At 43.8% G+C, this 22,277-nt stretch overlaps 2 protein-coding genes across 5 annotated transcripts in view; both read right to left on the reverse strand.

Moving 5' to 3' along the window:
* Positions 1 to 3,263: 3,263 nt before the first annotated feature.
* Positions 3,264 to 14,932, reverse strand: LOC139568537 (mitochondrial glycine transporter B-like). 4 transcript variants are annotated; one of them, XM_071390435.1, is made up of 9 exons: positions 14,480 to 14,615; positions 14,166 to 14,276; positions 12,640 to 12,729; positions 10,776 to 10,900; positions 8,074 to 8,158; positions 7,301 to 7,483; positions 4,214 to 4,382; positions 3,776 to 3,939; positions 3,264 to 3,528 (listed from the first exon to the last, which is right to left on the reverse strand). In XM_071390435.1, exons 2-9 carry the CDS (start codon positions 14,178 to 14,180, stop codon positions 3,406 to 3,408), a joined length of 954 nt encoding a protein of 317 aa, XP_071246536.1. In that variant the 5' UTR covers positions 14,181 to 14,276; positions 14,480 to 14,615; the 3' UTR covers positions 3,264 to 3,405. The 4 variants fall into 4 exon arrangements, with proteins under 4 accessions (XP_071246536.1, XP_071246538.1, XP_071246537.1 ...); XM_071390437.1 differs by lacking the exon at positions 12,640 to 12,729 and having other exon boundaries at positions 14,166 to 14,297; positions 14,480 to 14,932; XM_071390436.1 differs by lacking the exon at positions 12,640 to 12,729.
* A 1,683-nt stretch (positions 14,933 to 16,615) lies between these two features.
* Positions 16,616 to 22,277, reverse strand: part of LOC139568536 (myosin-9-like) — a 28,282-nt gene continuing 22,620 nt past the window's right edge. The window contains exons 35-41 of the mRNA XM_071390434.1: positions 20,208 to 20,336; positions 20,023 to 20,111; positions 19,783 to 19,906; positions 19,354 to 19,562; positions 19,114 to 19,222; positions 18,326 to 18,498; positions 16,616 to 17,948 (exon numbers count right to left, since the gene is read on the reverse strand). Coding sequence (XP_071246535.1) covers positions 17,837 to 17,948; positions 18,326 to 18,498; positions 19,114 to 19,222; positions 19,354 to 19,562; positions 19,783 to 19,906; positions 20,023 to 20,111; positions 20,208 to 20,336 — 945 coding nt within the window. The 3' untranslated portion in view covers positions 16,616 to 17,836. The remainder of the gene's footprint in view (positions 17,949 to 18,325; positions 18,499 to 19,113; positions 19,223 to 19,353; positions 19,563 to 19,782; positions 19,907 to 20,022; positions 20,112 to 20,207; positions 20,337 to 22,277) is intronic.

Here is a 22,277-nt window from a genome sequence, read left to right on the forward strand (position 1 = left end):
TAGCCAGCTAACTTTGATAAGCAACCAGAAATAACTATTGATCTTCTGGTTCATTATAAAAGCTAAACTTAGATATGTGTTCATTTGTTGAATCAATTAGATCATGCCCATCTCATGCTTGTTTTAATAAAAAATAAAAGCTTAGACTATTTAGGCAAGTCAGTTGGTTTTCTCCTTGATCAGCATTGTAGTAAACCCCTTGGTACTGAGGTTTGAGCCTGACAATACAGCAGCTCAAGGTAGAGACACCCACAAAGGATGATAACATGATGAACCAATGTTGAAGTTAATCTAGGCAAAGATTGGATCAAATAAACACCAGGAATTGTACAAAAATGGGGGGAATTTTATTAACTTAAAAACAAAAACAGGCACAGCATCGGTCTGAGCAAACTCACACACACAAAATATTGACACAAATAACAGACCATATACAATGTAAAGTCACAATATCAAGGACAATAGTGATAGTGATGATAATCGCCAAGGCAAAAATGTTACAGCACAGGACAATTTGGTGTAAGAGTTGTTACTGTGTTACAACAACAAAACACACAGACAAGGGCTGAAGAACTACCAATTCGCAAGAAAAGTTAATCACCCCAGTCCTTTTACCAGCCGCTAAGGGGCTTGAATGAACGAATATGCGTTGAATTCTAAAGTGCATTCACTGACTGGCATTGAGCTAAGGTTTACTCAGTGTTTCCCCTCTCAATGACTCAAACTACACTCAGTGGCCAGTTTATTAGGTACACACCCGCGTTCACGAAAATGGTTCGCTCCTACAGACAGTGAGTCACGTGGCCGTGGCTTGCTATAAAAAGCAGGCAGGCAGACAGGCATCGAGGCATTCAGTTAGCAGTCGATTGAACGTTAGAATGAGAAAAACGAGTGACCTATGCAACTTTGAGCGTAGTACGATGGTTGGTGCCAGGCGAGCAGGTTCCAGTATCTCAGAAACGGTCGGCCTAATGGGCATTTCACTCACGACAGTGTCTAGGGTTTACGGAGAATGGCGCGACAAACTAAAAACATCCAGTTAGCGGCCATCCTGTGGGTGAAAACAGCTTGTTAATGAGAGAGGTCGAAGGAGAATGGCAAGAATCGTGCAAGCTAACAGTAGGCCCACAAACGGGCAAATAACGTCGGGGAACGGCATTTCAGAATGCACAACTCATCTATCCTTGTCAAGGAAGAGCTATTGCAGCAGACCACACCGGGGTCCACTCCTATCAGTTATAAACAAGCGGTTCCAGTGGGCACGTGATCTCCAACACTGGACAATTGAGGAGTGGAAAAACATTGCCTGGTCTGACGAAACCCGGTTCCTGTTCATTCATGCTGATGGCAGAGTCAAGATTTGGCGTAAGCAGCATGAGTCCATTGCCCCATCCAGACTGGTGGCGGTGGTGTCATGGTGTGGGTAAAGTTTTACTGGCGCACGTTAGGTCCCTTGACACCAATTGAGCAACGTTTCCATGCCCCAAATAATTCCGGCTGTTCTGGAAGCAAAGGGGGTCCGACTCGGTACTAGATGGATGTACCTAATAAACTGGCCACTGAGTGTTATGTCCTTTTTCATGTGTGTGCGTAAAAAGCAAAAACAGTTGGCAAACAGTGATTGTAGTGATGGTATTGAGTGAGTAGCCCTGTGCTACTAGTGCACCAATATAGAATGAAGGATTTAAATCAGTTTCTCTCAGCCATCTCTGGTCCTAGAAGCTTCAATAGGGCTCTCTACAGGCTCTATACACTGACTATTCCAAACATTAAGAACACCCTTCTAATACTGAGTTGCGCTCACTCAGTGTATATTTTGAATCTGTACAATACTTTTCAATATAAACACATCTCTTTAAAACTGACATGTCATGGGTTTTTATTTTTGAACATGGCACACTGGACACTGTGGGTTAAAAAATATACACGTGTATGGGCTTCCAAAAACGAACTACTCAAAATATTGAATACATAGGCCTATTCATTTATTAAACTAATAACAGAGACAATCCAGGACCATGGCTGTGCATCACTGATATGGATTCCTATATTTAGCTGGGTAGTGTAGATTAGTGCACACCGTCGCAAAATGTTTTGCATTGAAAATCAAACACATTTTACGTTTCGTATAGGACAAGATCAGCTAGTCCCTCCGGTTTGCTTTCTTTTTGTGACTACTGAATCTGGCCCATGTAATACAGTGATGCTGAAGCTGCATGTTCATGATCGCGATGTTGTCTCACAATGCTACAGCCCAAAGGGGGCCAGAGTTGCATTGTCTGGGTTCCAATGGCATTGACTAGAGCCAATTATCCATCTATGACTCTGGGATTGACTATCATTACTGGTTAAGATAAAGCACATCCGGTCTACAACACTGCAACCAGAATGGAATGCACTAGAAATGTTATCCCAGTTGAATTGGGTATAGAGAACACCTACTGTACACTATTTTCATATGGCTAAGTATGCCAATGCCAAGTTGCTAGTATCTAATTGTGCAGTTGCAGTATAGAAAATATCAGCCTAGTCTTTTGCTACAATGCACAGCAATATTGTCTTGATTGTCCAAGCTAGTAATAAATGTTTTAGTCAGTCAGTCAGTCAATAAATATCGTATTTCCTTCAGTCAGTCGACAGGTCACAATAATCACTGTGCTGTTATAATGTATTCTGCCGGTCATTTGTAAATATGTTGCATGGTTATGGCACAGGGTTACTTTGTCCAGTCCACTACACTTTTAGCCAGCGGATAACCTCTTGCTGAGGTAACTAAATCAAAGCTGCCGTTCCGTCTTGGGAGTGGGAGTGTTAGAGACACCTAGACGTTAGTCACAGTCATTCACAGTCATAGACAGTGACAGTGGGTGACAGTCGGCGACAGTCTCTTGTCACTGGAGTGGTATCCAGAGGTAAACCATAGAAGTCAGTCTGAGAGGGTCTCCCCCATAAAAATAGATCACTCTCTATGGTCTCCCCAGTCTGAGAGGGTCTCCCCCATAAAAATAGATCACTCTCTATGGTCTCCCCAGTCTGAGAGGGTCTCCCCCATAGAAATAGATAGTTCTCTATGGTCTCCACACTAGGAGGGGGATGAGTTCAGTTCTCAGCAGTAAGGGAATGTCATTTAAGGTCAGGGTTGACAATGTAAGGACATACAAACATTCACAATAACTCTCTCATAAACATCAACATGTAAAACACACACACCTTTCCCTCTTCCGTGCCACCGACACCCACCTCTTTGGCTTTCCCAAGCTAGTTGCAGTGATAAACAGTCCCTACACCTCCTCCCTCTCCCTCCTTCTCATCCTCCTCACTTTCTTCCCCTTCAAACTGCTGCTTTGTATAAAAACAAGTCCCCACGTCATTCTTCCTTTATCAGTTCCTCCCTGTCTCCTCTCCTCAGGACTTGAGTCCCATGCGGGCCATCAGTTGTTCGTAGACAGTCCAGGCCATGGCTGCCATCAGAGTCCTCCTCAAAGAGCGAGGCACAGCCCCACGGAAGAAACCCCTCAGACCATGCTCCTGAAGGAGAGAGAAGAGGAGAGTTCAATCACTGTTCAGTTGGTAAATACAATAGTGTGTGCAAGAAGAGATGTTCAGTCGCTTTTGGAGGAACATTTACGTTCAATAAGAAGTGCTTCAAATCCATAGCTATATCTCATGGATTAAAATACCCTCAGAATGGGAAAAATTGGAAGACCAAGAATGGTACCTTAAACACAGGAAATGAGTCATGTACTGTATATTTTCATTAAGATTCAGGCCTCACCGTGTAGATGTAGCGAATGGCGTCCTTGGTTGTCAAGTGGGAGGGGCTGACCTGGATGTGAGTCTTCACCACGTCAGCTGGCTGGGTGACCACAGAGGCCAGGACTCCGGCCATCACCCCACAGCCAAAGTTCCCCAACGGGGCATAGGGCGACGAGCTCACCTCTGAGGGAAGAGACCGCACAGAGAATGTCAGACCTACCCAGGCACTAATAGAAAATATGTCATTATTCTGGATTACTCTTAATTCAGTGCAAGCAATACCTCACATGGCGTTTAATAGCTTTTTACACTAACAGACGCCAATGTAAAGAAATCTTGCTGAAGTAACACACGTGACTATTCAGTGTGTCGGTGTGAAATGTTGTGGTCTCTCCCTCTTCCCCTCCTCTCACATAGACAACTGTATCGTCAGGGCAGACGAGTGTGTTTCTCTTACCCGGTGGCAGGGACCTCTTGGCCTGGCTGTAGAACATGACGTAGATGCCAGAGAAGGGGGCGTCTCGGAGCAGTGTGGCCGTCAGCCCGGAGAACAGAGCCCTGGGCCCCTCCGTCTCACACACGCTTTTCAGAGCTCCCAGAACGCTCACGTAGTTGTACCGTCCACTCTGCGCAACACACACAGTAATACACCCCATTATACACTACAACCACAGTAGATCACGTAGTTGTACCGTCCGCTCTGCGAAACACACACAGTAATACACCCCATTATACACTACAACCACAGTAGATCACGTAGTTGTACCGTCCGCTCTGCGAAACACACACAGTAATACACCCCATTATACACTACAACCACAGTAGATCACGTAGTTGTACCGTCCACTCTGCGAAACACACACAGTAATACACCCCATTATACACTACAACCACAGTAGATCACGTAGTTGTACCGTCCGCTCTGCGAAACACACACAGTAATACACCCCATTATACACTACAACCACAGTAGATCACATAGTTGTACCGTCCACTCTGCGCAACACACACAGTAATACACCCCATTATACACTACAACCACAGTAGATCACGTAGTTGTACCGTCCGCTCTGCGAAACACACACAGTAATACACCCCATTATACACTACAACCACAGTAGATCACGTAGTTGTACCGTCCGCTCTGCGAAACACACACAGTAATACACCCCATTATACACTACAACCACAGTAGATCACGTAGTTGTACCGTCCACTCTGCGAAACACACACAGTAATACACCCCATTATACACTACAACCACAGTAGATCACGTAGTTGTACCGTCCACTCTGCGAAACACACACAGTAATACACCCCATTATACACTACAACCACAGTAGATCACGTAGTTGTACCGTCCGCTCTGCGAAACACACACAGTAATACACCCCATTATACACTACAACCACAGTAGATCACGTAGTTGTACCGTCCACTCTGCGCAACACACACAGTAATACACCCCATTATACACTACAACCACAGTAGATCACGTAGTTGTACCGTCCGCTCTGCGCAACACACACAGTAATACACCCCATTATACACTACAACCACAGTAGATCACGTAGTTGTACCGTCCACTCTGCGCAACACACACAGTAATACACCCCATTATACACTACAACCACAGTAGATCACGTAGTTGTACCGTCCGCTCTGCGCAACACACACAGTAATACACCCCATTATACACTACAACCACAGTAGATCACGTAGTTGTACCGTCCACTCTGCGCAACACACACAGTAATACACCCCATTATACACTACAACCACAGTAGATCACATAGTTGTACCGTCCACTCTGCGCAACACACACAGTAATACACCCCATTATACACTACAACCACAGTAGATCACGTAGTTGTACCGTCCACTCTGCGCAACACACACAGTAATACACCCCATTATACACTACAACCACAGTAGATCACGTAGTTGTACCGTCCACTCTGCGCAACACACACAGTAATACACCCCATTATACACTACAACCACAGTAGATCACGTAGTTGTACCGTCCGCTCTGCGCAACACACACAGTAATACACCCCATTATACACTACAACCACAGTAGATCACGTAGTTGTACCGTCCGCTCTGCGCAACACACACAGTAATACACCCCATTATACACTACAACCACAGTAGATCACGTAGTTGTACCGTCCGCTCTGCGCAACACACACAGTAATACACCCCATTATACACTACAACCACAGTAGATCACGTAGTTGTACCGTCCACTCTGCGCAACACACACAGTAATACACCCCATTATACACTACAACCACAGTAGATCACGTAGTTGTACCGTCCACTCTGCGCAACACACACAGTAATACACCCCATTATACACTACAACCACAGTAGATCACATAGTTGTACCGTCCGCTCTGCGAAACACACACAGTAATACACCCCATTATACACTACAACCACAGTAGATCACGTAGTTGTACCGTCCACTCTGGAATACCTACAGATTACCACGAGGGTTGGGGTCGGTTCCATTTCAATTGACTGAATTGAAATTTAATTGACCCCAATGCTGAATACAGAGGAGGCTGCTGAGGGGAGGACGGCTCATAATAATGACCGGAAACGGAGTCAATGGAATGGTATCAAACACACTGTTTTCATCGGTTTGATACCTTCCCATTCACTCCATTCCAGCCATTATTATGAGCCGTCCTCCCTTCAGCAGCCTCCTCTGACTGAATACTTACTCAACACACAACAACTAGCAACATTTAAACACTAAACCAGATAGATATCCACCACCACTGGAAACCAACGGAGCGCCATTAATAAACAGATGACACATCGTAGTCATACAGATGAAGAAACTAGCAGGCGACATAGTTCCATTAAACATTTGTAGTCGTGACACATCCTCTATGCACAGCTAGATGCTCGGTCCTTATAAAACCAACACGACAGCATTTAATCAAATGCAGATAGAAGCGTTTAGTTCCCAAGGCAATCAGCTCTCCCGTCAGATAACCTCTCTCTCCCCTCTCTTTTCCCTTTATCGCCCCCCTCTCTCTCTCTGCGGTAGCAGGCTGCTAATTCTACCATCATCCTCCCTCTAATTCAATCTCCAGCCCACAGACACCAGAAATATCCCCGCCTATCTGCTAGTGCTTGTTCTATGCTATTACTGAACCACCAACTCCTCCCCTTCCTCCTTTGTTTACTTCCTGACTTCATTCTTTCTTTCCTCTCTCACACATTCTGATTCTGAATCATTCCTCATCTTAATTCATACATCCTTCCACCCCTTTTCCCCCATCCATTCATGCCCTAATCCATCCTAAATATACATGGCTGTAGCAACCATCACCTCATCCTTGCTCCTCTCCCTCCACCCCCTCCTCTCCATCCTACACCATTCCCTCAGTCTTTTTCCATCCTTACAGCTGTAACAACCTCTCGCCCACTCAACCATGCCTTAATCCCAGCTCCTTCCCCCCTGCATCGCTCCATCTTTTATTGTAGTCCATCCCCATTCACAACACAGAGAAGAAGCTCTCACCTCGAAGCGTGTCTTGATGACGGTGACAGGCAGCATGCAGACCCCAGCCACAGCCCTGGCCCCGGCCCCCAGCAGCACAGCCTCCCCAGCGTTAGGGGCCCGGCCCTCCTGGAAGTAGTGCTGCTTCAGTGAGTAGAAGGTAGAGAAGTAGATCCCTACGCCTGGGATACAGCGCACAAACGACTGGGGAGAGAGAGAATGAGTGTGAGGAGAGAGTGTGTGAGGAGAGCGAGAGCGAGGGCGAGAGAGAGCGGTCAAGATTTAGATTGTTTCTACCTTCAAGAAGAATTCAGCTACAATGGCGAAGTGGATAAAGATGTCGGAAATCAGATATGACATCCACTGATTTTTTTAAACGGTGGAGAACGACATGGTTCAACTTTTTGGGGTTTTCAAATTGCCGCCGTCTTGGAGCGAGAATTGGAATCATGTACACTGTGCTAATGAGGACATGACAAAAGAGTCAAGGAGAGCAATGTACAATTCGGTAAATGCGCAAACAAGGCATTTGTGATAAGTACATGAGGCCGCCATCATTTATGCACCTCTGCCATTGTTCACACAAAAGAAAACAGTTGTAAAAAAATATATAAATAAAGTCCTGTCTTTTTTGGAGACCGACATGATCTACTAAGAAAGTCTGGTTCTTAGAAAAAAGATTCACTAAACCAAAGTGATACACTAAGCCGGACTTTGTACACAGACTGTTTAAAACAGGGAAAGTAAACCACAAGATGAACAGGGAAGCCAGACTGCTTCGATTAGATTCTCACCGGTGACACTCCCTTCCACAGGCCCAGGAAGCTCTCTGTCCGAATGACCTGGACAAGCACTGTCATCATCCCCACCTTAGGAGCTCTGAGACAGGAGATAAATACATGGTTAAACACAACATTCATTAATAAGATAAGAGACTGGATACTTGAAAATAAGCAAAAGTCCACAAACACAGATTCACCTGTAGATATGTTCCCAACACGTCTTCGGGGGTCAATTCTAGTGAGGAGTTGTTAGCATGGAAGTGTGTCTAATTAGCATATATGGGTCAAATGAGGGGATTCAAACTGTCTGAAAGCTACTGAAGAGGGATTCTACACTGCAGTGTGTGTGTGTCTCTCTGTGTGTTTGTATCAGTGTTTATGCAAGTATACATGCACGTGTGTGTGTGTGTGTGTCTCTGGCTCTTTCTGTGTACGTGTGTCCCTACAGACTAGAACTGGGATGATAAACCCAAAATTACCGACACCGGCACTTCGAACTCATACCGAAGCAATTTTGCCAATGTCTGTAATTTTCGGGGATTACACAATGTTCCTGTGTGCATGAAACAATGGCCTACAGAACGGCACAGCATATATGAAAGCAAAAAGGCATAGAGAAAAGCATCACGCTGCCGGAGCTCAACACTTTCATCTATGCCGTTTCATTCGAGCCAATCAGAGCCGTGTTCTAACCCAAGCTTCCAACACCTGTTGTTGGCAGTTCTCCCAAGTGATGTTGCGAGTAGCCTTGTTCAAATGAACGGAGACAAACAAACTGCCGTCCCAGAAATCCAAGAACAATCGCTGCCAAAGAAGGATGCTGTGTCGGTTGTTTGGGCCTATTTTGGTTTTCAACCTAGTGACATTGAGCAGAGTGAGGAGATGCGCTTGAACTGTCGCACAACTATAGCAACCACTTGAGGTAACACCAACAACTGTTTCCACCATTTGAAACACAGGCAGGTAATAGAGCATGACGAATGCTTGGCGAAGAAGAATTAGGTAGAGGCCAACAAGCGTCATGACTAGGGCTGTTATGAAATGTTGTCAGCAGTTGATTGTCATGCAAATAACTGCCTGACTAATGGTAATTGACTGTTAATTAACATAAACGTGTTTAGCATTTCTGGCTACCACGCATAACCTACAAGCCACTGATGCAGACCTTTGGAACATCTACATTTTAAAAGTCCAATAAATCCATTTAATATTGCTTACAGCGTTACAATAAATCCATTTAATATTGCTTACAGCGTTACAATAAATCCATTTAATATTGCTTACAGCGTTACAATAAATCCATTTAATATTGCTTACAGCGTTACAATAAATCCATTTAATATTGCTTACAGCGTTACAATAAATCCATTTAATATTGCTTACAGCGTTACAATAAATCCATTTAATATTGCTTACAGCGTTACAATAAATCCATTTAATATTGCTTACAGCGTTACAATAAATCCATTTAATATTGCTTACAGCGTTACAATAAATCCATTTAATATTGCTTACAGCGTTACAATAAATCCATTTAATATTGCTTACAGCGTTACAATAAATCCATTTAATATTGCTTACAGCGTTACAATAAATCCATTTAATATTGCTTACAGCGTTACAATAAATCCATTTAATATTGCTTACAGCGTTACAATAAATCCATTTAATATTGCTTACAGCGTTACAATAAATCCATTTAATATTGCTTACAGCGTTACAATAAATCCATTTAATATTGCTTACAGCGTTACAATAAATCCATTATTTATTTTAGGCAGGTCTAAAGAAACATTATGATGTGAAGAAAATGTAGCCTGTTTAAGAAGAACAGAGTGACTTAAAGGGACAATGAAGCGCAGAGTACCGGCCATTAGCAGAAGTTAACAAGTTTGGTAAGCTATCAGCGGCATCAGAGTGCAGTTTTGGAGCCTAGTTACCGTGACTCAACGGTCACGTGGAATTTGACTGCCGGTGTGGCGGTAATATGGTCACTGTAACAGCCCTAGTCATGACAAGAGCAGTGCCCAGGGACAACACAATACTCGTTTGCACACGCAACTTACTATGCAACACACACTAACAGATGGAATGAAATGACACATGGCATAAAGTACCACATCGCAAAAGAAGATGGTTCACAATCTGGACAAGAAATACAAAATGTACGAGAAATGTCATGGCAAAATAGCATCGAGCTGAAACGGGTGCAGAGCACTATTTCGCAACAACAACTGCTATGTGATGCAGTAGGACGGTGAAGCCCTACATGTCATTGCCACTGCACTACATCGAAGCTGTGCAGCAGGTGCTTGTAGACTGCCTACTTTGCAGTCTAAAAGTCCATTGTGTTTGGAGCAAATAACATGCTGCAATTACCAAACACCAATAGACTAATGGAGTTTTAAATACATTTACATATAAAATCAGTCTCATGTCTTTATAAGAAATGAATGCATAACTAAATGAATGTTTAAAATACAGGTCTCTTTCTGTAGCAGCGTTACGTCATCTTTTAAACGCTGGATCACCTGGTAACCAAATAACTTAATAATAATATATTAGGGCCATTTCTTTGACACAGTACATAGGGTGCAAATGGAGAGTAACTGTGCACCTCCCCAAATAATAATTTAAAATCGGCAATAAAAAATAAAAAAAGTTTTTATTGGCGATATGGATTTTTGTCCATATTGCCGAGCTCCACTACATACCCAGGCTTCATGTTGTTCTGCAGGGTCTGAAGGCGCGTCTTGACCAGGTCCAGAGGCTGGAAGAGCAGCGTGGAGCAGGTGCCGCTCAAGGAGCCACACATGAAGGCCTTGAGAGCTGGATGCGCCTGGGGGGGGGGGGGGGTTGGAAGAGGACGAGGGATAAGCACAGTTCCACATGTCGTGATATGTGTGACTGATGCTACATGCACGGGCATGCAGGTAGGCAATACAGCTTACAACGCACATTCTGTTTGTGAAAACACAAACGATGCCCTAAAAGGCTACGCACAGTACGGAAACATGTTCATGATGTATGCACAAGTACACGCAGATACAACAAATTGCAACGACAGCCACAAAACACAGGCGAGCGCCCAAACAACCAGTGGTGATGGAGATGCGTGCAGACAGTCGACACAAACAGAGGAGCTGTCACGGCGAATCACATGGAGACTCAGCGTTATCATTATTCACACGTCTGACGGACAAATACGGAGGGGGGATGTACACAGACAAATGCTAAATATAGCTAGAGATGGTGGGATAAATGGGACACACACTGATAAATACCAACACACACACAGGCGCACGTAAGTACATACATACACCATTGCACTGCACACTCCCCTTACCCATCTGGATAAAAGGAATGCATATGTGAGGATGCTGTTCATGGACTACAGCTCTGCCTTCAATACTATAGTGTCCTATAAGCTCATTACAAAGCTCACAACACTGGGTCTGAACTCCTCCCTATGCAACTGGGTCCTGGACTTCCTGAAGGGCCACCCCCAGGTGGTGAAGGTAGGCAACATTACGAGCTCGACACAGATTCTCAACACGGGGGCCCCACAAGGGTGCGTCCTCAGTCCCCTCCTGTCTTCTCTGTATACCCACGACTGTGTGGCCTCACACAGTTCCAACTCCATCATTAAGTTTGCTGACGACGCGACAGGAGTAGGCCTGGTTACCAACAACGACGAGATGGCCTACAGGGAGGAGGTAGGCACTGACGGCGTGGTGCCAGGTAAGCAACCTCTCCCTCAACGTCAGCAAAACAAAGGAGCTGATTGTGGACTTCAGGAGTAACCAGGCTGGACACATCCTCATCCACGGGGCCACCGTGGAGACGGTCAATAACTTAAAATTCCTCTGTGTACAAGTCACACGGCCACCGTGGTGAAGGCGGCACAACAACTTCAGGATTCTGAAGAAATTTGGCCTCTCCCAGTGTTCTACAGGAGCACCATCGAGAGCATACCGTCGGACTGCATCACAACCTGGTAAGGCAACTCAACCGCCTCTGACCGTAATGCACTTCAGAGGGTGATATGTGCAGCCAAACGCACCACTGGGTGCACACGGTCTGCCCTCCAGGACATCTACAACACCAGGCGTTGCAGGAAGGCCAAGAAGATCATCAGAAACCTGAGCCACCCAGACCATCAGGCTGCTGATTAGCCACCACTAGTCAGCTACCTACTACCCCCCCCCCCCCCCCCCCAGTGCTATTTCAATTGTTGTTTTTTATGACCATTTTCATTGTTTTATTTCACTTAGTCCTGCAACAGATGTTCACTGTACCATCCAATTACACCTGCAACACTGTACATGTGAATTTTAAACACTGAAACATGCATGGACACACAAACATATATACATACGCACACTCACAGATGACACACACACACAAAGACAGATGCTGACATGCGTATGATGCCTGATCTCAAATACTGTAATCATGGTGATTAACATTTTTTTTTTTTAAAGCATGTAGACACAAATGCACAGCAGCATAGCATGAAAACACATCCACACTGACACTTGACAGTAACACACACACGCCACTGGCTATCCTCCCTACCTTTCCCAAGATGCTTGAGGGTTTGCCTCCTTGAGAATCCTGTTTCTGTTGCATGTCTCCCTCTTTCACCTCTCTCTCTCTGTGCTGCTGCTACGAACAGCATATTACAAAATAAGCAATCTCCATCTCTCGCTTCCCTCTCAATCTAACACACAATGGTTTGCTGCTGCTACCTCTCTTCTCACCCCCACCCCAGCTTCATCCACATGCTTCTATTGGTCTCTCTCTCGCTCTCGTAGATTCACACATACACACACATATACACAACAGAATTGTGATGCTCTCTCTCCTCCCCTCTAAATCGCTCTCTGACAAATTTTGTCTCTATGAAATGCGATGTATGAGTCATGCAGTGGCTGTGTCGCTGTGTGTGATTTGGACTGTGTGTGTCTGTCTTTCTCTGTGTGTGTGTGACACTAAATATGGGTCACTGAGAATTGGATGGTGGAGGGAGTCTGTTTATGCAAATGAATGTGAGACTTTCAGCCTGTGTGCACTACACTGTCCCCAGGCCAGGATGACATAACCAATGTAAAATTAGTGTAGTAGAATATTACAATGTTTGCACAGAAAATACAACTTTCTCAGTCTATGGCAGCCTCCTTTACCCCGACGTCACAGGTTTAGTCACAACCCATTATTCTCAACATTACAAAAAAATATGTCCTATTTTTCTAAAGAATGCTATGGCAACAGACAACAATGACCAATGAGGGGCTGCCTGTAGAACATAAAAGGGTGTTGGGCCTCACCTCCATGCACTTTGGTAGATTCCAACTCCTTACTTCTGGAGAATATGGTCAAATCCTGCCCATGACACCAGATATTCAAACCAAATCTTTGCAGAAAATGAATTTACTTGAAAAACAGTGCAGATGCAAAGTTTGCTAACAGAATAACGGTTTGTGCCATTATTCTGTTACCAAACTTTGCATCTGCAATGTTCAAGTAAATGTGTTTGAGTAAAATGTTGTGGAATTTGTTAAAAGTAGTCCTTGTGTACTGAGATGTACGGTTTGTTTAACTTTGCAATCGTTGGTTTTTATTTGACAGTTTAAAGCTGCAATATGTAACTTTTTGGGTGAAGACCAAATTCACAGAAATTGATTTATAAATCTGTCATTCTCATTGAAAGTAAGTCTAAGAAGTAGATATGCTCTATGTGCCTTATTTCTATGCTTCCTGTTCCTAATTTTCGTTTTTGCGTCTTACTTTTGTACACCAACTACAAACATCAGATAAAATATTTATTTTTGGTTATGGAAAAAACATTTCATAGCGGTTTATATGGTAAAAAATACAGTTCCCTACACGTTTGTCATATAAACTGAAATTAAGCGAACTATTAGATTTTTAGCAACCAGGAAATGGAGGGACGTTTTCTGCATAGTGCAGTCTTTAAAGTGAATATTCTGAGACTCAGTACCGCTGTCAGTCAGGTTAGTTCGCTTGTATAGAAACAAAGACAATGCCTGTGGACTACATAGTGTTCATGTATACATTAGTAGCTAACGTTACTAAATTACCAGTGCCAACTCCATCGTTGATGCTGATGCAGTGGATGAATCCTGAAGGAGCGATTCGAGCGCCTCCTTCACTTCTCTTGCCGTCTTGTCGCTGTTTGTTTACAGCCCCAACTATAGTGAGAGGGTGAATAACTATACCAATTACATACGCATGTCAACATAATGATGTAATGTTTTGCAAAGACTCGCTACAGCCATCAAACTATAAAAGGGCTACACCAGGTCCAACTGAATACAGAAGTTAGCTAACCTTACCTCTTTTGCTATTGAAAAGGTGGTCAAATGTCATGCACACGGCACAGAACATACCTTACCTGGCTTTGACGTTAGCTAGGGACCGATGACTTGATTCAGTTCAAAGACAGTCATTTTGCCGGTGACAGGCTACAAGAAACTGATCAGTCACCACATCAGATAGCGAACTGTTAGCTGAACTAAAAGCTAGCTAACTTGTAAGCGCGAACCTTTTGAGTAATACTATAATGGTGTTTAGCTAAAAGAAATACTCCGTTTAAGTTACTCGTTAGGTAGCTAGCAAACTGTCTCACCAAAATTAAGCTAGCTAGCTGTACTGACTTTGCTAATGTAACGCTAGCAAAAGTAGTTGGCTGGCTTTGTACTAAAACGTTTGACTGCTCACAGATACCAAAGTGTAGCCATCTAGTAAGATATAATTCACTATATTTAACACGTAGACCACTATGCAGTTGTTGCCATGCACCTTGTTTGTCGGCGTCGGTAACGTTAGTGCGAGATGCGCAATTTCCCCCACTTCGCACCAAGCCCCTCCTCTCTACCCGGTACCAGTCGGGGCCAACTGGTTGTGAACCGGTTTCATCTCGCTTTCCACTGCAAAATTTACAGTGGGAGAGAAGCATAGTCAATATTTCTAGTTCTACTCCTTGAACCCTCTGGTGGTGTACTTGAGGACTGCATGTGTGTAAATACAGTAGCTAATTTGTGGTATCACTCCTTTGAATAAACCTATGTTCCGGTCGAATTTTACAGATTTACAATTTTCTCTCTGGCAAATGTAGTTCATTTAATATGATTGTCATAAGGTTCCATGACTTTATCTACACAGGGCATCTGAACGCACAAAATACATTTAGATGATTTTCATTACATTTAGGGTGTTTTATTTAACTTTTGTACAGCTGTGGTGTTCCTGGTCATTAGAAATGAATGGGTGAGACTACAATTAGTGTATAAAACTGAGTTCAGGCACATGCCCACACATGCCCATTCATCAGAGGGACACACTTCCTCACCCAGACCCACACATGCATGTGTTTGAGCACACATACGCACACCTCCCCTTTTTGGCTTCCATGGCAACCCCCACAGGAACCACACCTGTTGGCATGCTCAGTATCGCAACATTGTTTCAATAATATATAGAACTTTTCTTGCAGCTCTGGTATATAAGGCTTTGCTCACAATTCGTTCTGTGGCAGCACAATGACCAAATGGTATACTGTATGTGAGGCTCTTGATGTCTTTGATCATGACACTGGTGAGGAGAGAGTCCTTGTTAAACTTTGACACAAAGTAGTCTGATAAATAGCACAATAAGTTTCATCTGAGTATTTGTTATAGTCAAAATAATCGATACATTATGCTTTTACTCAGAATCGAGTTATGAGCTCAGGTCAGTGAAGCCTACAGGCCATAAATAGCAAATAGAAGTTCAATAACTTAAGTTCATAAAAAGATTGGCAATATGCATTATGGATTTATAATCCGCTATAAATGGGGTGGTCATTTTGGACCGGGAACACAGAATTAACATACACAACAGGAGGGTTAAAGGATCATACACCCCCACCCCCCAATTTTTACCTAAAATGACATACCCAAATCTAACTGCCTGTAGCAAGGATATGCATACACTTCATACCATTTGAAAGGAAACACTTAAGTTTGTGGAAATGTGAAATTAATTTAGGAGAATAACATATTAGATCTGGTAAAAGATTAAGAAAACACATGCATCCCCCAATCATCTTTGAAATGCAAGAGAAAGGCCATAATGTACTGTTCCAGGTTAGGCGCAATTTAGATTTGCCACTAGATGGCAGCAGTGTGGCACAAATTTGACTGATTCAATGAACCATTGCATTTCTGTTAAACATGTATTAAGACCGCCCAAATATGCTTAATTGGTTTAATACATTTTCAAGTTCATAACTGGGCACTCAAATAGCATGGTATTCTTTCACTAATAGCTAATGTAAATTGGACAGTGCAGTTAGATTAACAAGGTAAGCTTTCTGCCCATATCAGATGTCTATGTCCTGGGAAATGTTAATTTTACTTACAACATGCTAGTCACATTAGCTCAACCGTCCCGCAGGGAGAACACCGATCACATAGAGGTTATTACTGTTACTGTGAATATTATATTCACTGCGTCACTATTCATTTCAGGGTTACAAATATTGCAGTCATTTCCATTTAAAATATAATTTTATTGAAACATAGCATCTGATAAAATACAAAACTCTGAAATAAATCAATATACCCCTTAGTTACAATTCATTAAACCTTGAGTGAAAATTTAGCAAAAGCAGCCATCCCCCACTATCTTGCAGAATATCTATAAGCGCTAAATAATTAAAATATGTGAAAGTGCGATAACAGCAAATGAAAGTGACAGAGCTAGATTAAAAAGAGTATCTAGTCTTAGATATGAAGTAGAACTCACACCATGTGGTATTCACTGCCAGCCATGTGCAAAGAACAGTGTGCCATCTAACCCCACCACCATTTCCCCTATTTAGCAGAGCACATGGATCAGCTCAAAGCAGTCAATTTCAAGACACCAATAACTATCGGAAAAGACCCCCCCCCCCCCACACACATTTCAGCATAATACGATTTTCAAGTGTTAAGGCTGTAGTTATTCTCAGTGTATGCACAAACTTTATTCCAGTGTGACCGTTACATATAAAGTGCAGGCTCCATCTGTAGATGTAATAACTGTGTGCAAACCTCATGTCCTAATGTGATGCAAGTACTACAATGAGGATGAATAGAGAAGTATAGCTGTGTGTGCAGAAAATAGCAGTGAAAACCCCCCCACTAATTAACCATATTAAATTACTGCATTCATAAAGAAAATAAATCCATGTGCACAGCAAAAGATGGCAGAAACAGTATCAAACAAGTTCCAGGGGAAAAAGAGGTCGCAACAGATATTGTGGTGTATTCTAGCCACAGTAACAATTTAAGCTGCTAAACCATGTCTGAATAATATACTTTGTATAATATTGAAGATGGCAGAGTACAAAAAAGGATCTAGAATGTCAAATATAATTTGGAAAGCTAGCCTCTAAAAAAAGTCACATTCATGACAAAATATATAAATTTGGCCACAGATTTGTTTTGCACACATGCACAAAATGCATTGTACAGATTTCAAACGTCAATTAGTAAATCTAGGAGAACGATCTCAGATCTCCTACTAGGCCTACCTGAACAAAACAGATTGTCAAAAATGGACACTGAAGAGAATAGTAAAAATCTTGGTATACAATTATTTGTATGATCGCAAGCATGGCAGAATGAGCAGTCCGCTATAGAATGCACTATTTAAATCTATGATAGATATTGCATTTCCAGTATGGTCCCTGTAAAAAAGTTGACTGCTCTCTCCTGTCACGTTCATCTCACTCAGGTATAGGCTTGGATGCGTCGCTGGGCAGATCCATCTCCTCATCACTGTCCCCCATGCCTGTGCGATTCATGACACGGCGCATGTTTAAAGGCAAGTCCCCGCGCCTGCAAAGAGTAAATCAACCACTTCAGAGATATTTGGTAGCAGGTTTTATGACTGTGCAATTACTTAAAGTAACACATTTTGAGATCCTTTTATGCTTGTTCAAAGTCAGACACAGTAACGCATTGTATTTCTGTAAGGTGCCAAAAACGCCATTACTCGTGAGTTCAGAATGTTGCCAAAATAAATGTTACAAATAAATGACACAATCACCTATTCTACCTGACATACATACTCTATACCTGGGGCAAAAACCAAAACGTGCACCCAGGGCGGGCCACAGGACCGAGTTTAGGAAACTCTGCTCTACACAATCCATTTCTAACTAAACCTTATACAACATTTCACTAATGAATATAGAGTGGCGGGACGACCATACCGGAGCTTGCTCTTCAGGGTGCTGACCTCTCGGGTCACGGCGTCTTGCGACTCAGTGGCATCCTCAAGCTCCCTCTGCAGCTTCCTGCGGTTGGCGTTAGCCCGTGTCACTTCCTCCTCTGCCTCCTCCAGCTGACGCTTTAGCTGACGTGTGCGGTTGTTCGCCTTTTCCGCCTGTGGAGTACAGGCAGAGGACGTTCGAGCAGTGGCTGCAAATCTATGGAGGCTATACAGTAACTGTGCAAGGTGGTTCAGTGGCTGCATCTATACAGCATGTGGTTTCTGGTTGTTTTCCAGATATCAGCACAGATTCACGACAGGTCTGCACAAATTATCTGGGGTATATTCATTCGTCGGTTTCCATTGGAAAATGTTTAGTCTGTTGCAAAATGTTTTTTTTGTAACAGAAATCGTTTACTCCAAAAAGAAAACATTTTGCAACCAAAACTAGAGTTTACTGGACAAATTCAGTTAGGTCCCTCTCCATTTACTTCAGATTGTTCTCCAACGGAAACGTTTACTGTAGGAACCAATCTGACTAATGAACACCCCAGACCTTTACAATACATGGAGATTATACAATATGCATCCGTCATATCGCTTGTCTGGTTACATTGCACCTGGGACTATACACACACCACAGGAGGTTGGTAGCACCTTAATCGGAGAGGACGGGCTCATAGTAATGGCTGAGGTAGAATGGTATCAAATACAAACATATGGCTGCCATGGATTTGATCGCTCCGTTCTAGCAATTAACTGATCTAGTTCTATGCAGAGAGGACCCACCTCTGTTTTGTACTGCTCTGTGTTGCGTCTCTCGTCCTCCACCTGCAGCAGCACCTCCTTCACCTTCTTCTCCGCGCGCCTGACCAGCCTGGACGATTGCTGACGCTCCCTTAGAAAGAAAAAATTCATAGGTCAAAGGGGAGGGACCTTGGATCCTCTCCTACAATACATTGAGAAGGAAGCAAGGAGAGAGGACTTGAGGAAAGACTAAGGGAGACCGAGCCAATGGTTTTTACTTACTTGGACTCCAAGTCCAGTTGCTCCTCTACCTGCAGTATCTTGGCCTCCAGGGCAGCGATAGAGGCCTTGTATCTGGACTTCACAGTCTCCTCCAGCTCCTGCAGCTTGAGCGTCAGCTCCTTGTTCTGCCGATCCAGCTGGGCCCGGGTGCCCTCCAGGCGCTGGGCGGTACTGCGCTCCGCTGTCAGCTCAGTGATCAGCTGGTCGGTCTAGGGCGGAGGTATGGACAAGACTATGCATTGAGATGAACTGGACAATGTAGTGGCCGGCCCATAACATTAGACATTTATCTCAATTGAGTACTTCTACAAATAGCGCTAACGATTCAGGTTGAAACACTCTCCCTTTATCTCCCTGTGACTAACCCAGATAAATACAATTGAAATACTTTCTAGGTGCAGCTCCTCAGCTTTGTGATGAGTTCATTACCTGCAGTGTGTTTCTCCTCAAGCGGTCGTTGACCATCTCTGTGTTCAACTGCTCTTCCTCCATTTCTTCCTCTAGCTTAGCGATACGAGTCTCCAGCCTCCTTTTCTCATCCCCCGTCAGGGAACTGAGGGCGAGGGGGAGATACATTTTGGTTGGGAGGAAGAAAACCATCACAGAAATGGCAAATTCCATGCAAATTAATGCAATTTCAGTGTTTCTATGGAGGTGTCTGAACCGTACTTCTTAGAGTTGTGGCCGTTGAGCTCGTCCTGCAGTTCGTCCCTCTCTGTCTGGGCCTGTTTCTTGACTCGCTCAGCAGACGCCAACTCCTATGGAAGATTGAGAGGAGTATGTCATGATGAGCATAAGAATACGGACAGTGCGGGTGGAGACAGCGAGCGAGACCTGCAGACAGATGGGCATACCTCCTGGAGATGGATGGTGTCAGCCTCCATTGCCTTGACCTTCTTTTCGTTCTCCTTGGCCATGTTGAGGGCCTCGTCCCTGGACAGACGCAGGTCCTCCAGCTCCCTCATCTGATCTTTCAACAGGGCCTGTATAGGAGAGAACCACAAAGGACTGAGTCAAGTACCACACCAGACTGTAGGGCTTGGTATCATTCTACTGAAATAGACTGCACACTGCCTAATTTGTAGTGAGCTGTGAACTATGTTTTTGTTGGTGTAAACCTTCTAGCAGCTGTTGAACATGCCTTCAACTCACTTTTGGCGCATAGAGAAGGTTATCACGTGTGAGAGACCAAGCCATTCTCAAAACCAAAAGCATCAAATTCACTGCTCTGCACTCAGATAATTACTTCCTGCCAAAGGTCTGACTTGGTTTGTTCAAGGCACCAGCTGGGATCCGTCTGGTTCTAAACTGAGACCAACTCCATTAACTAGGCCCATGGTCACAAGCGCCATCGGATATGCAAGCGCCGATGAGACTTGGAGCAACCACCACCAGGGACACGTGAACATTAACCAACTTCAGAACACTCACTAGGAACAACCGTTCCCCAACGCCTCTTTGCTCAGCCCGGAGTGCTCACTGGAGGGAAACCACCAGCCATATCCTCGCTTTCCTCCACCTTAACAGGAGACGCACTAGGCCTCCATGCGACAGGAACTGTCAACCGCGCCTCAACAGGAAGTGACAAAACCGGTGGATCTGGCTCCTCCAAACTATTTTTCAAGCTCCTGATTCGCCTCAAAAAACAGCAGCGTCACCCCGCAAAACCCAGATCAGGTCTTCTAGCGGATTCTCACTAGCATCACGACTGGGAAGTCTCCTTCAGTTTAGTGAGAAAATTGTCAGCTAAATCTGACACCTAAACAAGCTCACGGTCAGCCTGCTGAGGAACCACAACCTTACCTACTTTGACAAGGAACATGTCCTTAAATAGACACATGAATCTCAACCTGCAGAAGGCACACTACATCATCTCTCTGCCCAGGTGGTCTCAGCTAGAGACAATAACGATTTCCTAGTTCAGCAAATAATGTCGTTTCCTCCAGGGCCCCCCACAAATCCTCCTCCCTATTGTTTTTCATGAGCACTCTTCTGAACATGTGTAACTTTACAAACTGGGCATACCTCAACTATCAACTACAAAGTGGAATGTCAATTAAACAAAGCACTGTTCTGAATGACCAGTTGACAATGGGGGTTAGGGAACACTGTCAGCATGGCTGCTGCCCTTTAAATACGTTATTCATCATGCCATACCCCTGCCACACCCAACAACCAGAGAAAACACACCTGTCTGTTCAACAGTCCTCGCTATCCGGGATCCTTGGGACGTCCCCCATTTGAAGTGGATAAGATTATGGTTAAAGTTTGAGTTGAGGATGTCCCAAGGAACCCAAAAAGCACTGACCATTCAAAGTAACCTCGTTCAACTCCTCTGCTATTTCAACCTCCAGCATTTCTGCCACCTGAAATAACTGATCCCTCATTAGCCTGAGGAAAATCCCACGATCCTCTACACACACTGCTGGTTCAAATACCCCCATAGTTAAAAATCAGTATGCCAAAGACAACCAATAAAACAACTGACAAGTCAGTAGGCCACTAGCTCACCGCTAACCAAAACACATGCACCAAGCCTCAGAGAACCACGCCATGCACCAAATGCTACCAAACATAGCAACAGTTAGCCACTAGCCTAGCACATCCTCAGACTCAACTGAGAAATCTAATACCAAAAAATAAAATATTAAAATGCCCTACTGTAGATAAGGAATACCAGCTGCAAACAATGTACTAGCCTCGTGGCCACCTCCAAACATTTGTTCACCAAAAACCATCAGCTGAAATCAGCTAACCATAACTAGCACTGCGCAAAACCTCTCCTAGCATACTATAGACAAACATCTGCATTGCTACCCGTAGACTTCATCATTGCGCTAATGCTAGTTAGCATTCACTCAACTACTGCCAACTACATTCAGACAGCACACAGAGACAAACAAAATGGTATCCACAAGTTCAGA

The sequence above is a fragment of the Salvelinus alpinus genome, chromosome 2, assembly GCF_045679555.1.
Source record: "Salvelinus alpinus chromosome 2, SLU_Salpinus.1, whole genome shotgun sequence".
NCBI lineage: Eukaryota > Metazoa > Chordata > Actinopteri > Salmoniformes > Salmonidae > Salvelinus > Salvelinus alpinus.